Source organism: Poecilia latipinna, unplaced genomic scaffold (genome assembly GCF_001443285.1).
Source record: "Poecilia latipinna isolate Pla-1442-1.1 unplaced genomic scaffold, P_latipinna-1.0 Scaffold613, whole genome shotgun sequence".
NCBI lineage: Eukaryota > Metazoa > Chordata > Actinopteri > Cyprinodontiformes > Poeciliidae > Poecilia > Poecilia latipinna.
In genome coordinates, this window is record NW_015113229.1 from 306,439 (window position 1) to 321,967 (window position 15,529).

Consider the following 15,529-nt stretch of genomic DNA (forward strand, 5'->3'; position numbering starts at 1 on the left):
AAAAAAAAAAAAAAAAAAAATTTTTTTTTTTGGAAATTTTTTTTTTGGAAAAAAATTTAAAAAAAAAAAAAAAAAAAAAAAAGGGAATAGTTTTAAACACAACAACAAAATTAGAAATGGAAATATTACTGGTAACTTTAGATGTCTCTGTTTTGGAAACAATAATTCCATTGAAAAGCTGGAAAGCTACTTTTAAACACATTAGTAGGTTCTTAATAATGCTTAGTTATTTAAAGCCAGTGTAAAATCTCCTAAGCCACAGGTTGCAGGCCCTTATCTTAAACAATCACTTGAGTTATTGCCATTTTTGCTGTTTTTCTGTATTTTGAAATAGAGGCTTCCATTTTAAACCATTTGACTTTTTTTTAAAAAATACATTCTTTTAGTTGAGCAGTCTAAAGTTTTCTTTTCTTTTGAAAACAAATCTGGGACCACCCATCATTTCACTTACAGGAATGCATTTTAACCAATATATTCAAACACTACTCTCATCCTGATGACATCACTGGTCGAGCTCCACAACATGTTGCTTTCAATTAACAATTCTGCAACACTGAATCAGCAGGACGCATGTCATGGCCTGTTTGGTCTGTTGGTTTTCTGTTATTCCACTACACCAACAAGTTGGCGGCCATATAGACATATAACTTCAATCAAGTTGGACTGCTATTGTTTTGAACACAACTCTATAACTTATAAATGTGAATATTCTTTCTTTTGGAGAGGGGTAAAGGGGCAGGACTGTACTGCAAAAAGCAATTTCAGTGTAGTTAAGGCCATATATAGAATTCCCAATTTGAGCAGCCATGACTCCTCTGTGTCTAAAATGATCTTTACATTACATTTCCACATAATGCGGTCGGGTCATTTTTGGACCCTTCGCTTGCCTGCAGTCAAGAGTTGATGTGTTTCTGCTTGGCTGTCAGCTGCTCTGTGGCCATAAATACACCTGCTTACAGCGCCAGAGCCACCAGCCTGTCCAACCCCAGCTCATGCTATTGGCTGTCTATTAATTAAGTTTCCCTGGCTTGCAGGTGGATAATGCAGACAGCATTGTAAACAAAACCTGAATTTTTTTTTTGTTATTACTTTGCATCAGCTCAATTTTAGGACTTAATCAAGTCATATTTTTTTCTGTATGTCCTCTAAAAAGCCAGGCAACTTGGCAGGCTGAGCTCAATTTGGCCCCCAGTTTAGTATATAGCATGCAAATGGCCTTTCCCTAGTTCCTGCGTATTATCTTAAAATGTCCGTCCACATTGTTTTAAAGGCTTTGACGCAAATAAAACATGACAGAACCATCAACAAAGGCTATTTTGTCTGCCAGTCATTGGAACTCCCACTGTAATTGTCTATGACAAAAACAGATTCTGTAAAATTAGCCCCTGAATTATTTGGAGGGGGAGGTAAATAGTTTGTGATTTATCATACTCTAGGTTGAAGGTAGATAGCCTTCTTTTGTCAGGTTGTGATGGGGGGGAAAAAATCTCCTGGAAAAAAAGGGGAGAAAACAATAAAAAAAAAAGAAGCTTCATGCATTATAATAACATTCATCCATATTCCTCCTTACATCAGTGTAAAAACTATGAATAAAAAATGCCTCTAATGGTAATGACAGTCGAGGAGCTGCGAGAGGGTAATCCAGGCATTTTGGACGCATCAAGTCACGCCTGGCTCGCCCCACTCCTTGCCGCCGCTGTGTATTATTGCAATTTATTATGGCAAAAAATGAAAATGTAATGGGAGGCAGGGAAGAGTCATGCTTGAAAATGTCAACTACGCAGCCCCCCTGATTATTTTTAACTAGTTCAATTCTGTTGATCAGAGAGCCCGCTCTGTCTCCCATCATTGCACAACTTCTATCCCTGAAAGGTTGAAAATGATTGGAAGTTCACAGATGCTCCTCTCAGACCAAGAATAAGTTTCTACGGCGCAATTATTAGGCATGTTGCAAACCGTTCTCTTTAGGGATTCTAGGAGCTTTTAGTATATTAGTAATCTTATTTACCTTTCTTCTCAATGCTTAATCCATGTCTTACTTTGAAAAATGAATTTGGATAACTGCACTTTTTTTTCTTCTTCTTTTTTTATTGCCCTCTCTTCGGTTTTAGGAGCCTGAAGTTGTTGTGGATATGAAGCTGATTGACATCAAGGACCCGCTGCCAGAGTCCTTCACACTTGTGCAAGAAACATTAGACAAAAGTAAATAAACAGTAAGCAGTCAATACTAACCACAGGCATCTTCCTTCTCCTGATTTTTTTTTTTTCTTCCACTCTCTCCGACCAGCTTTTGCAGGGGGTCCTCAGGGGCAACTTTGCTTGAGATAGTAAATGTTTTATGGGTGCAGGTTAGCTTAATTTATGGCAGACTGTGGGAATAAAATAAACATTTTGCCCCGGAGGTACAAGAGAGGAGAATCATGAGTCATTGTTTATCTCAGCTGGAGCTGGGTTTTTCTTTATGAGGGGCTTATTTATTTATGTATTTATTTGGGGAGAGGACCAGTAGATGGGGGGTTATCTAATATTAATGAAATGCATTCCCCAATGCTTTAGTGGGTTTTGAGTGCTACGTATTTCCGCCCCTCTACCCTCTCCCACCTTATCCATGCCTTGAAAATGTAATAATATTTTGGTGTGTGGAGTGAGGACAGCTTGTTTATTATTTTTATTATCATTGCATTTACACAGCACTTCCTTGTGTTGCTGAGGAAATAAATGAGCAAGGCACAAATGCAATATAGAAAAGCATGGCAATGCCTCTTTTTTTTCCCTTTTTTTGCCAGAATGAGGAAAAGAGATTATGTTTTCTTTGGCTGTGTTGTAATTTAATGTTTTATTACTTTGCGTGAATCCATGTTTAATGTATACATGTGGCATTATGTATGAATCCCTATCCAGAATATCGAGTTTAAATCCCTGTCGTGCATTAAACTTGATGGAGAATTCACTTGCGTCCGTCATTTTACCTGGAGAAATGATAAAAATGATAATAATGCACGCATATTTTGTGCCTTTCCAGTGTCCAGTCAATTCCCTCAGAGCATAGTAAGTCAGCCAGAAACATAGATAAGACAATTCACTTTTCCTGGGTTATGCATAACTAGGACTTTTATAAATATGCAGAGTCTTGCAAAGGTATTAATTTTCAATTTTTTTTTTTCTTACTTGTTAAAACTACAAACCTCTACGTGTGTCGTTGGGGTTTAATGTGATGAACACAAAGTTGTGCATAACTGAGAACCAGAAGTTAATAGAGTTCAGCTGTGTGTAAAATCCAGCTGCCCCATGGAGACCTTAAGCAATAAATACTTTTATTTTATTTTTAGAAATCATTAATAGACTCACAGCACTCTATGTTATAAAATAATATTCCAAGCTTTGAACATCATATAGAACTTCACATTTTAATCAATGAATGGATCAAAACAGCTGGATAAAGTATGGTACAACTTTAAATATACAAAACCATTGCTGACTATCTGGTGACAGACCAGGTAAGGAGAGAATTAACCAAAGAAGCATTCAGTCCCTTGGTAACTCACAGCTCATCTATTGAAGGGACAAACGTTGCTACACTCTACAAATCTGGCCTTTATGGGAGACTGGGAGGAGGAAAGATGTTGCTAAAAGAAAACCAAAAGACACACCTTGTAGGGAACATAGCATGTAGCAAAAGAGAGTAAAATAAAACTTTTTGACCATGTAATCCCGAACACACCATCCTCACAATGTGACAGCATAATAGAGTGCTTTAGAGCAAAAACATATTCATGTATTAGAAAGGCCCAGTCAAAGCCCAGACTTCAACACAATCAAGAATCTGTGGCTTTAAAACTGACGATCGCAGACACTTAACACCCAACATAGGCAATAATTTTATTGTCTAGATGAACAAAGCAGGTGGAGACATACCCTGAAAGACTTGCAGCTGTAAATTTTGCAGAAAAAGTTGATTTTCGGAGGTATTGACTCAGAGGGGGTTTGAAACAAAAGCACAGTTCACTTTTCAGACGTCTTCTAAAAGCTTTAAAGATCAAAAATGCACACAGTTACACAAAGGCACTTTGTGCTGGCCTGTTATATAAAATCCCAATAAATTACATTAAAGTTTGTTAGTTAGAATCTGAAAAAATGTGTAAAAGTTGAGAGGTTTGTATACTTTTGCAAGGCTCTGTATATATATATATATATATATATATATATATATATATATATATGTCCAAGCTCTGAGGACACAGAAGTGAATATGCACTAGTTCCTTCCTGACACGCTCACATGTACATGACTTTACTCATCAGAGGAAGCTGCCATGAGGAAGAGGAGGCTGTGTGTGAAAATGAGCACTCGTGAGGCTGCCGAGACAGCTGTATGTGACATCCAGATCACCGCCAAATCCAAGTTCCAGCTTGTTAACTACACCTGTGTGGGGTGAGCTGATAGTCACTGGAAATGAATGAAATCAGTCACTAAATTTTCTTGGCTTTATATATCCTGAGTTTTTTTTTTTTTTTTTTTTATTCTAAGGGTTCTATTATTAAGGTTACTAACTTGACACAAGCTTCTCTCCTTCTCATCTTGATGTTTTTCACAGAGAGATAAACAACATGGGAATATGGTATCGCATGGGAGACGTTCCTCGGAGTCGGTCATCTCAGCAAACTAGGAGCGCTCCAAAAACTGACGCCCTGTACAGCACAATAAGGTACCATCATGCCGTGTTTTCTAACTTGTTGCTCAACTTTCCTGCTGTGCTTATCCTTCTCTTTTTCTACACTCTCTGTACTCGTGAGCCTTTGTTCCACCTCTCTCTACCACGTGTACGGCAATGAAGACACAAGCAATTGATCACTACTGGGCAATCTGCCTCCGAGGGTCGTGTCTGGACAACAAGGCAGCAAGCGAGGGTGAACCGGACAGACATTTCTAACTAGACAGGATCCCCTGAAACAACAACAGGAGTTCAATGAGGGCTAAACTACTACTATTTGTGTGGGTGGGGGGGGGGTCGTCCCACGAGGCAGAGGAAAGGCCGCTCCTCCGAAACGGTGCAGACACAGAGGAGGAAGACGTGGCCCAGGGAGTTAGTGACAGCTGCAGAGGAAAGGGAGGAGAGCTCCCAAAATCTCCGCCATGTGGAGCGTGCGCGCTTGTGGCTTCCTCTGCCTCGAGCCTCGGAGTGAACAGAGCGAACCTTTGTACTGTGTTCAGATCAAACAGCTGAATTATTTATCCCAGTCAAGAGCAGGGGATTTCCACAGCAAATTGTAAATAAACAATTTATAGACTCCTTTACGCCATGGTGTGCCGTTTTGGTGAGAGCGGAGCTTTGGCACGGGCCGGCTGAGGCGTTTGCCAAGCTGGAAGCGAAGTGCGCCGCCATCCTGCGCTGAAGCCGCTTAAAAAGCAGCGCCGCGCCAGAGACCAGGAGGCAAACTCGAAACAGAGCTGTTGCTCGCGTTTGGTCTCTGCTGTGGGATAAGAACAATAAACGGACCGTTTTAAAGCGGGAAACCGAAGCTTTTTCGGCGAATCCGCCGCAATTTGGGAGTCGGATGATCAATAATCTTTGATGTGTCGAAGCTCAGGCCAACACGCCCCCTTCACGACTTCTTCCTGGTAATCCTAAGCTCTTTTGAAGCCCACTTTCAAGTTGGTGAGGCTCAGAGGTTGGAATAAATTGCACCTCGAAGCGACTCACTCCCACCCCTCCCTCCACCTCCTGATGCCTGCTGAGATCACAGGCTGCCGTTTTTGTATTAACATTAAAATTCATTTCACAGACAGGGAGTCTTCTTTTGAAAGTTTTTCCATCCGTAAAACACTGACACATAAGGACGGGACTGTGGGCGACTCGAACCGTGGCACCCTTTTTGACTATTTATTTCTGTGTAGTTACATACACTTCCGACAGCCATACACACAACCATAAATAGTTATGCTCCTTCTTTAAAGTCACAGATTAGATATCTTGACACAGCAGTTTATAAGCAGTTCCTCATCTCTCACCATTCCCTCAACTCAGCTGTGCCTTTATACATACTCACTGGAGGAAAAGTCTCCACTCCGAGCCTTCTTCAGGCTTTCTTCAGCGACTTTATGGCCTTAGCAGGGCAGCAGCTCTTAAATTTAAGTGCTCTTTACAGTCACTGGAAAAGATGTTTTAAATACAGTCAATAATGTGTAAATTTTTAATGACCCTTATAATTTTGAAGGCGCGCTGATCCCCCTCTTCAAATCTCCCGTTGCCTCAGGCAGAAGGAGCCTGTTAGTGTTGTGTACAAACATAAAGCACAAATCTTGCTCCCCCCAGAACCGCAGCAATGCGGAGTAGCTGCATCGTGTTGCATCATTATGGGATGCCCAAGGTTGTTTCATCAAGGCAGATGTGTTTCATTGGAACTGTTTCTCTATTGCAGGGGAAGAAGAGCGGAAACCAGATGATCAAAATTTTTGTCGTCAATCGTGTTAATTTTCCATCATTTCAGCTTGCCATCGTGATTTATTTTGGACGCGCCTGAAAACTGAAAGGGGAAATATGTCCCACAATCTGTGAGGAAGAACTGTTGCGTCTTTTTAGTGATTTAAAATTTCAGTCAGCAGCATTGGAATCATCCAACTCATGACATAAAATAGAGGAATATAGTTAATTACTATTTTTTATGGTTAATCTGAAATGTTTCCATGTTAAGCTGCCGTTTGTTTTGTTTCAAGGCATAGGCGACACAGAAAATGCATAGAAGAAGGCGCTCTGGTCACCGTCTTCTTTAAGAGGAGACCAAAATGTCTGTACAATGTTTGGAAGACAAACATTGTTCATAAAACCCTAAACAGACAATATCCAGGGGGATACATGGTGGTGGCAGTTTCATGTTGTGAAGAGGCAGAGACGATCTCCATCCATCGTTTTTTTTTTTTTTTTTTTTTTTTTTTTTTTTAAGGGAAATTTGAAGCATCACTTTAGAAAAGGTTGATGGAGACTTCAAAATTCAAAATAACTTCCTCAATTTTGTGAAAAGGTTTTTATGTTTAAGGTGGTTTTGAGGTTTTGGAAAAAGAAGTAATGCATAAAAGTGGAGACTGACACACATTTACTTCAATAAGTTCCAACCAAGTGAACGCTCCGATCCACTGGTGGCTCTGTCGCTTAGTAGAAGCATAAACGTTTTAAGTCCGATCCTCTATGTTGGGTGGGAGGACTCTCCATTTTGTCTGAGATATGTGGTTCATTCTAGCAACATCTATATCTTGTTTGTTAGAGCCATACACAATGTCAACATTTGACAAAATTACGCTTTTCGTAGCCTGGTTCATTCGCTCCTAAGCACACACCTAATTTGCGTTTTCTCTCTTTTTTTTGTTGGTTTGCAAAAAAAAAAATAAAAATCAATGAAAACATAGCTTGAGTGATTGAAATTAAGCTGGTTTCCACAACAAAAACAGACAAAAATAATGGCTTCCAGATGTGCAAAGCTGGAGACACATATCCCAAAAGACTGACTGTCTTCTTACATTGATTTGTTGAATCATCCAAAGCAATTTTATGGATAAAATAGAAAAGTTATATCAAACTGAGTCTAAACTCCTATTGTAGTCAAAGCATTATATTCTGCTTTACATCTTTAGCCTTTTTGTTTTCTGCTGCCACAAAGACGGTTGACCAGTTGCAATCAAATAGTGATTTTTCTTTTAACCACATAAAAACTACATTTATTTGGCCAAGATACAAAAACAGTTACAGTCTAAGCTTATGCTGTAGCACTTTCACTTGAAAACAAAGCTTGTTTATATCAGCATGCAGATGGTGAAATTAGAAGAAATATTTTGATGTATTTTAGAGTTTCATTATAATGTGTTAATGAAAAATATGATCACCAAAAGTTATGAAATGTTTCTTTTTTTTTTTTTTTTCCCCAGCACATTACTCAGTTGCAGTGATCCACCTTGTGTCCCACGCTCTGACCTGTTAACATAGGAACCGAAGACTAAAATAGTGACATTTCACACAAGCCGCCACCTTACCGCTGATGTGTTCCCGGCTAGAGGCCAGAGGCCTGTGAAGCTGTGTTTAGACCTTGTGTTAAAAGTCTCTTTATCAAGTCGGTACACGGCATTTTAAGCAGTGATGGCGTTTTGTTTTGATTCATGGCCACAGCTAGATGTCAACCACTTTGGCTTGTTCTCTGTCAAGACAGGCCGTATCAGCCACTCCCCGACTCTATAATGTAAAGACGTCGCGCCATCCGGTCAGCGTTTTAATGTATCCTGTAAAGTATCTTCCCTCCTTCCTCCTCCTGACCAGCGCTGCCATTTGTTCTCCTGATAAAACTGTCATTGCTGAGGCTGATATCTGACCTCTACACTGACTGCTGGCATAAATTAGCCTTGTCCTAATATTGCAATTTCTTTCACTTCACTCAGAATCAAGGTTTTTGACATTTCTCTTAGAATAATAGGCTATTGTACACACGGCCACTTTTTAAATCAAACTGTACGGTGATAAAAATGTCAAGGCCAGTTTTTTTTTTTCCCCCGTTTCTTTTTTCTCCCTCTCTCTCTCTCTTTGCGTAGCTGGCTTTTTCAGGTAAAGTATATAGAGTGTCATCAGTGTCAGAATTGGCATTCATATCAATACTTTTAGAATTGCAGTCTTCTACCTGTCACGCTCCACACGTTGGCGGAGCTCTGCTGGAGTATTGTATCAGCTTTCATTGCATGCTGGTTAACCAAGACTTGCCAGCGGAAGAGAAAGAGAGCAAGAGAAAGAGAGAGAGACAGAGACACTGTGACTGACTGTCACAAGACAGATCTTCTGTCTGAAGTGCCGAGGAACAATCCTTTCCATCTCAATCTCGCTCATTACTTTGTGCTCAAGAAAGTTGCGAGAAGAAGCAGAGATCAAACAAAGGGATGCGCGACGATGCCAGAAATGATTGAACGATCAGGTGAGATCGCACGGGGGGGGGGCCTCTGAAATTCAGAGGGATCCCGTCTTCGGCAGCTGACACTGAGCTTAAAGGAGGATAATGATGGGTGAGAAAGCAGCTCCCACAAAGCAACAGTGCCGGCACTCTGGGGAAGGTGTGGAGATGTTGTCACAGGAGAGGCTAGATCTGTGTCAAAACAAGAGCTTCCAGCTCTCTGTAATGCAGCTCTGGCTCCTCACACTCGGGGAAATTACTCCCATTCTTACCTCCCGTCTGACTGCTGCCTGCCGGTCCCCATGGTCTCCCCTCACACTTTCTCTTTGCCTCATTGTTTTATCTTTATAAAAATAAAAGTCCTTTCTTTATCCTGCGCTAAACAAAGATGAATTTGATACGAGGCAAATCTGTATAAATTAGAGTTTGTGTCTTCAAAGTGATCCTTTGTGTTGCAGTTTTGCTTTTGCTGCGCTAATTTGATTTTAACCTGGGCAGATTTCATGGGAACACAACACTTTTGATCCACGCTGTAATTGCGTGAATATTTCAGGCCTTGTTCCCAGTTTTGCCATAATTTGATGAGGAACTCCGCTGTAATTGAATATTCAAATTAGGAGTATGTGTCAATATGGCTCTCCTTGCCTGGAATGAGGATTAATTGTTTTCAAAACTCCAGTGGCCGACATAATGTGGGCCCAAACACTGCTGTTGATTAGCAAATGCTCTTGCCATGTTTTTGTTTTAAGAATTAGTTGTCTAATTGATTTGCCATATGCTACCCTCTCCAATGCACCTAAAATTGTATTTAGAAATCAGCAATTTGGATTGAGACTTGCTTTTTTTTTGTCTGTTTTTTTTTGGGGGGGGGGATGTTGTAGACAGATGGGAAACCAGCCCAGGAGGCTGCCTTTACACTCTAAAACAAAACTATGGAGTCTTTTAAATATTATATTAGTTAAATATTGGTATTATTTAACATCTGATGAAGCATATTGGTTTAAACCTAAAACTATTTTGATTAGCATTTAACTGAAGTTAAGCTTGTCATTCATTGTTCCCAGCAAACAGTAAGGCTGTTATGTTTATATTGGGTTTTAATATCCAATTCAATTTTATTCACAAATACTTTATTTGCCATATTTTTCGGACTATAAGCAGCTACTTATGTCCCCACGTTTTGAACCATGCGGCTTGTAGCATGGTGCAGCTTTTCTGTGGATTTTTCTTCAACCACCAGGGGGCGCTTTAGCAGGAAGTGAATCATTGGAAATCAAAGAAGAAAGTGCTGATTCACATGCGAACAGGCACGACGGAGAAATGTTTTCAAATTCATACCCACTCATCATGGAAACCACACGAGGAACTTCAAATGATGCAGCTTTTAAGCTGAAGGCTATCGATCAGGCAGTGCAGATCGATATCCGCTTGGCGTGAACGAATTCATGATTTGGCGTTGGAGACGGAGGACTGCGACTTTAATAGATTCATTTTCTGCTACAACACTGAGAGCAGCGTAGATACCAGCGGCTTATAGCCCGGTGCGGCTTATAGTCTGGAAAATACGGTACCCCAAATGGAAATTAAACATTGTCATAACTAACAGTAGCCACCCTTAAACCCAAAGAGGGCAATAATAAGTCAGTTCTAAGTGATATTACTTAATTGAAAACGTTTACAAGAAAATTATCGGCTCAATTTCTACAGCTTTTCTTCAAAAAAGTTTATTTGGGGTTTAATTACTCTTGAAGTCTTGGGCACTTGATGCCAATAAGCAATGCTTTACATGCTTGGTTGGATCGGTTTTAAATAATAAATTGTAAATGGCCTAGATTTGTATAGTGCTTTATAAAGTCCAGAGGTTCCAACGTTTTCAGAGGGGATCTCAAGTGTTAATCAATATTAGTTATTTCGAGGTGACTTGGACCTCTTCTATTTTTAATATACAAAAGGACCACTGTACATCAAAAATGTCCATTTAACATAAAACTTGCATAATTTCTCCTCAGAAATATTATATTAAATATAAATTTGGTTGCGCATCATATTTACTTGGGTAAATTTTAATCTTACAAAAAAAATCTTACAAATGGTTTTATCAGTGTAAGAAAGCATTTCATGAGCTCACCACTCTTGTGTGTTTCCATTTCTAACAGTCTTAAAGCCATTTTCTTTGCTGCTTTGTTTATTCTGAGTATTTGTATGACAATAACAACGTGCAGCACAAGCCCTAAAAGACATTTCAACCATCTGGCTCTAGTTTATCTGCTCATGTGATGTCTTTGTGCTTTGAAAGATGTGTACCTCTTTTTTTTTCGTTCTCCAGCAATGGGATCAACCTTTGCGAGGTAAAAGAAGTCTGCGCTGAATGTGGCAGTTGTTCCCCACAAGATTGATGCCAACCTTTTAAAAATTCACCATTGGCCCGGATTTAACATGGCCAAATGCTGATGTAAATGAGGTGCAGAAAAGTCGACCCTTTCACTGCAAATAAATCTGAGTTGCAGGCTTCATCTCATAAATACCATGGCCTGTCACAATCCTTGTTTTATTGCTGTTGATGGAAATTATTGCGTTTATTTATCTCGTCCGGAGAGATAAAGCTCAGAAAGTCACAACTCAAGGTGTGGCGCCCGCAGAATATGCAGATCTGGCCGTCGACTGAAATTTAGTGAATGTTTTAGTTTTACATGCCACCCTTCCTTCTTTAACAGCAACTTGCAAATCTGTTCGATCCGGCTTTTAAATGCAATTCCCAACTTCTCCACATTATAATTTCATGAGTTCTGTGAACCCATCCTGGAAATAGTTTAACCTCCAAAGCATGTCATGTTAAGCAGCTCTCTCTCAAAGCTGTGATTTTTTTTTCCCTCTCTGCTTGCTGCGGATTTATCGATCCGTGGGGGTGAGTCACAGGGTGTAATTCATGATAGCTTGATTGATGAGGATTTCAATCTTATATGGTTTGTTAACTTCAACTACCCACAAAGTGCATTCTGTGCTGTTTTCTGTAATACAAGGCCACGAAAAAGAAGAGCAAAAGAAGAAGAAGAAGAACAAAAAAAACGTGTCTTCTCTTTGAATAATGGAATCTCTCAGTTCCTCAGAATTAACAAGATCCCACTCCAAAGGTCTGTTCAAGCCCCTGGGCAGCCGAGGCACTGTTGAACTTCTACCATGTTTCTCCACTCTGAATTCACTTTAATTCAATGCTCTTTTTTTTTTTTTTTTTTTTTTTTTGCTTTTAGACAGTTCAGAAGCCACGTGTGTTCAGAGGGGAATTCGATTTTTGAGTACATTTCTTTAAAAATGTCCGAGATACATCTCTTGAAATAAGCCGTTTGACAAGCACTGTTTCTTTCCATCTTTTTTTGACATTATAAGCTGCTTTTTGGTATATTTTTATTCACTTTATTTGTTTTTTTCCCCTTCCAGCAGGATCGCCATCAGCAGGCCACAGTATCAGCAGGAGAACAGTGGCATCTACACTATGTCAGGTAAAAGATGACAGACTGATGCAGGTACATTTTGATGTTTGATTTCTTTTATGTTTTCAAATAAGTTAATTGCGCAAAATGTTTCAGGCGTGACCTTTGAGGGGGAAAAGGGCAAATTGAGGAAAGCAGAAATCAGATTTTTGTAGCAGGTTTCTGGTCTCCGGTGTTTGTACGGCTGAAAACGTTTTCAGCTGATTCTGATTTCTCTTGTGCAGCCATATTAGAAGAACATCATTCTTTTGTTTGTGAATGGAGGTGATCTCACTCTGGGTGTGTGAGAGAGCAGTCTGCAAAGTTATTTGTAAACTATGGCATAATATTGGGGTTGACATGTTAAACTATCCTTCAGTTTACGTTAGTGATCAACACTAATCAACAGCAGACTCCTACAGAATGAAGATCCTTAACTCTGGGATTCCCAAAAGCCTCCCAACATTTCCAAATCCAGCCAGTTTTCTGACAGACAGAGGTTGGAAGCTCAAATGTTCAGTCTTCCTGTAATCTGCTGAAATACTCTCATTGCCTGATTGAACCGCACATACGTGTTTTGATATGCCATAGAAAGCACGGTTGTCTCTAAAACGACGACTTTATGTCTGTGCTTCCTCTGAATTGTGTTTCAAACATTTTCACTGATGCTGAAAATGGCAAACCTTCACTGTTCTTCAATTGGTACATGCACGAAAAGATCAATTTTTAAAACTTCACAACTGGCCTGTCACCAGTGGGGGTTCATTAAGCAGAAAATTTACCAAAAGTAAATTTTTTAAAAATGTTTTAAAAAAAAGTTTTCCAGGATATTAAAAAAAAAGAAAAAAAAAAAAAAAAAAGACTGTTTTGAGACATTTAAAGTAAACCCTCTCCATATTGGAGTTTCTCAGAGATGGACACTGTACAGAGCTTTGCTTATCTCTGCGAACGTGACTTCCCAGAGGAGCTCGGTATTAACAGCCGTCAAAGACGATCCGTCACATACCAAACTTGCACATGTACCTCTTGTGCACTGGATGCTTCTTTTGTCTTCGTCGGGGGAGAAATTCCAATCCTAACAACTGCAATATGCCCCACGACTAAAACTCAAACAAAAAAAAAAAAAAAAAATTTGGTAGAAAACAGCGCTTTGCTCTGACAGCATCAGCGCCACAAAACCAGAGTGGGCTGAGACACTGGAGGCTTTAAGTGTGTGTGAGCTGTGGCGGGGGAATGTGGCAGGCGGGTTTTTTTTTTTTTTTTTTTTTTTTTATCTAGCTGGAGAGAGACACCATGTGGTGAGGATGCCTCCTGCTGCTCCAGCAGAGGCGCACGCTTGCAATAGCAATGCTGCACCCATCCTGATTAACACAAGTCTGTTTTTAAGCAGCTACCGCAATCAAATATATGTCACATAACACAACTTTTATTCAGGATTTATTCCAAATTTAACCTGAAAAAAGAGAAAAAGCACCGTTTCTTTCTAAATGAAAGAAAAGAGTTTCTACATGACATCATTCAGTTTTGCGAGTTAAGCCCTGACACACAGTACATTATCACACTCCTGAACATTTTGTGGCATTTGGTGTGGGATCCATCCACTGGGGCAGGGTTTGAGTGACAATGAGGAGCATGCACATACTCCACAATGCGCTGCCAGCACTTATCATTTATCTGCAGAGAACCTGTCCTCTGCAGGTGCACACACTCCTGCCTTCTCCCACTTGTGAAAGGAGCAGTTTAAATAAAATACAATAAGCACCACAATAAGAACATTTCTTGCTTTTCTTTTTGTTGTTTTTTTGTTGTTGTTTTTTTTCAGACTGCTCTCATCAGCATCACTGCGAATGTGAAAGAACACAACTTCCCTTCTTTAACAACATGATAGCCTGCAGACCAAGTGTGAGGTCGTAGCCGACAGCCTGTTTGTGATAATTGTTAGCCCAATAGAGCTGGTGTGTGTGCATGTGTGTGTGTGTGTGTTAGTGTCTGTATATGTTCAGATGTGTGTGTGTGCATGTGTGTGTGTGTGTGTGTGTGTGGGGGCTGACAGCTGGCCAGGTTTGAGTTGGTCTAAAACCATGTGCGCTCTGTCAGGGTTGTACAGGCGCCTTCTTTAGGATTGATGAATTGCCTGCTTTCTTGATTAAACCCTCCGTCACTTCCCAACAAAACAAAAAAAAAAAAAAAAAAACCAACACACACACACGCACACAAAAAGAAAGGGTTAAAAAAAGAAAGAAAGAAAAGACGAGTTGAGAGGAGAGGTAACGTGTCTGGGAAATCTGTCATCTGCAGTCACATCATGTTCACATGTGATGTGCAGAAGCTTTGACATTTATTACCCGAATATTAAAAAACTAATTCACATTTATTTTGAAGCCCTCCATCACTTGACAGTTCAGGCTCATTTGAAAAGTTATCAAGTGTTCATAGCAGCACTCAGCCTCCCCCTTTCCCCCGCCCCTCCTCTCTCAACCTTTTTGCTTTCCTTCACCGGCATTGCTTTGATCCATGCCAACTCCCTCAGCCAATTAGGTCTATTATTCATGCTTTGACAGTAAATCTTGATATTTTGAAAGAGATTGTTTGTGCATTAAAAAAAAAAAAAAAAATCTGTCTGAGTTAAAAAAACAATGCAAATGCATTAGTTGAAAACTCCCATATTAAACTTTCTTTGCGCATGTTGGATTGCAGGCTGCCTTTATTACCAGCTCAGCGACGTATAGCATTCGGCAGTCGTCCACCTGATGAAAAGGTAAATCTAATATAAAGTAATACATTTGCATATCTATAGCGTTAATCAAAAATAAACACTGACATTGGCCCTGATCTAACATAATATGGAGAGCAATTATTTCCCTATCCATTAGAGGAACTTCAATTAACAGACACTAGACAGACCATCCTTCAGAGGGGGGGAAAAAAAATAAATATGGAGGCTCAAAATTAACTCTGGTTTGCAAAATATCTTGGCAGGATGACAGTGATTTTTGATTTTCAGGAAACAATATTAGAATTCTTATTAAACTATGTGCATCTGCTTTTAATTTGCTCCAAATAATTGGAAAATGCAATGGAGCTTTCCAATTAAAGCTCCACTTTATACTGTTTAATAATACCCTCATAATATTATAGCTT

General features: G+C 39.6%; 1 protein-coding gene across 4 annotated transcripts in view; it reads left to right on the plus strand.

Moving 5' to 3' along the window:
* LOC106953916 (multivesicular body subunit 12B-like) overlaps positions 1 to 15,529 on the plus strand; it is a 48,812-nt gene that overhangs the window by 16,954 nt on the left and 16,329 nt on the right. For 3 of the 4 annotated variants that reach the window (XM_015043045.1, XM_015043044.1, XM_015043046.1), the window contains 4 exons: positions 2,112 to 2,202; positions 4,302 to 4,431; positions 4,595 to 4,705; positions 12,357 to 12,418. In XM_015043045.1, coding sequence (XP_014898531.1) covers positions 2,112 to 2,202; positions 4,302 to 4,431; positions 4,595 to 4,705; positions 12,357 to 12,418 — 394 coding nt within the window. The remainder of the gene's footprint in view (positions 1 to 2,111; positions 2,203 to 4,301; positions 4,432 to 4,594; positions 4,706 to 12,356; positions 12,419 to 15,529) is intronic. The other variant, XM_015043047.1, reaches the window with a different exon arrangement.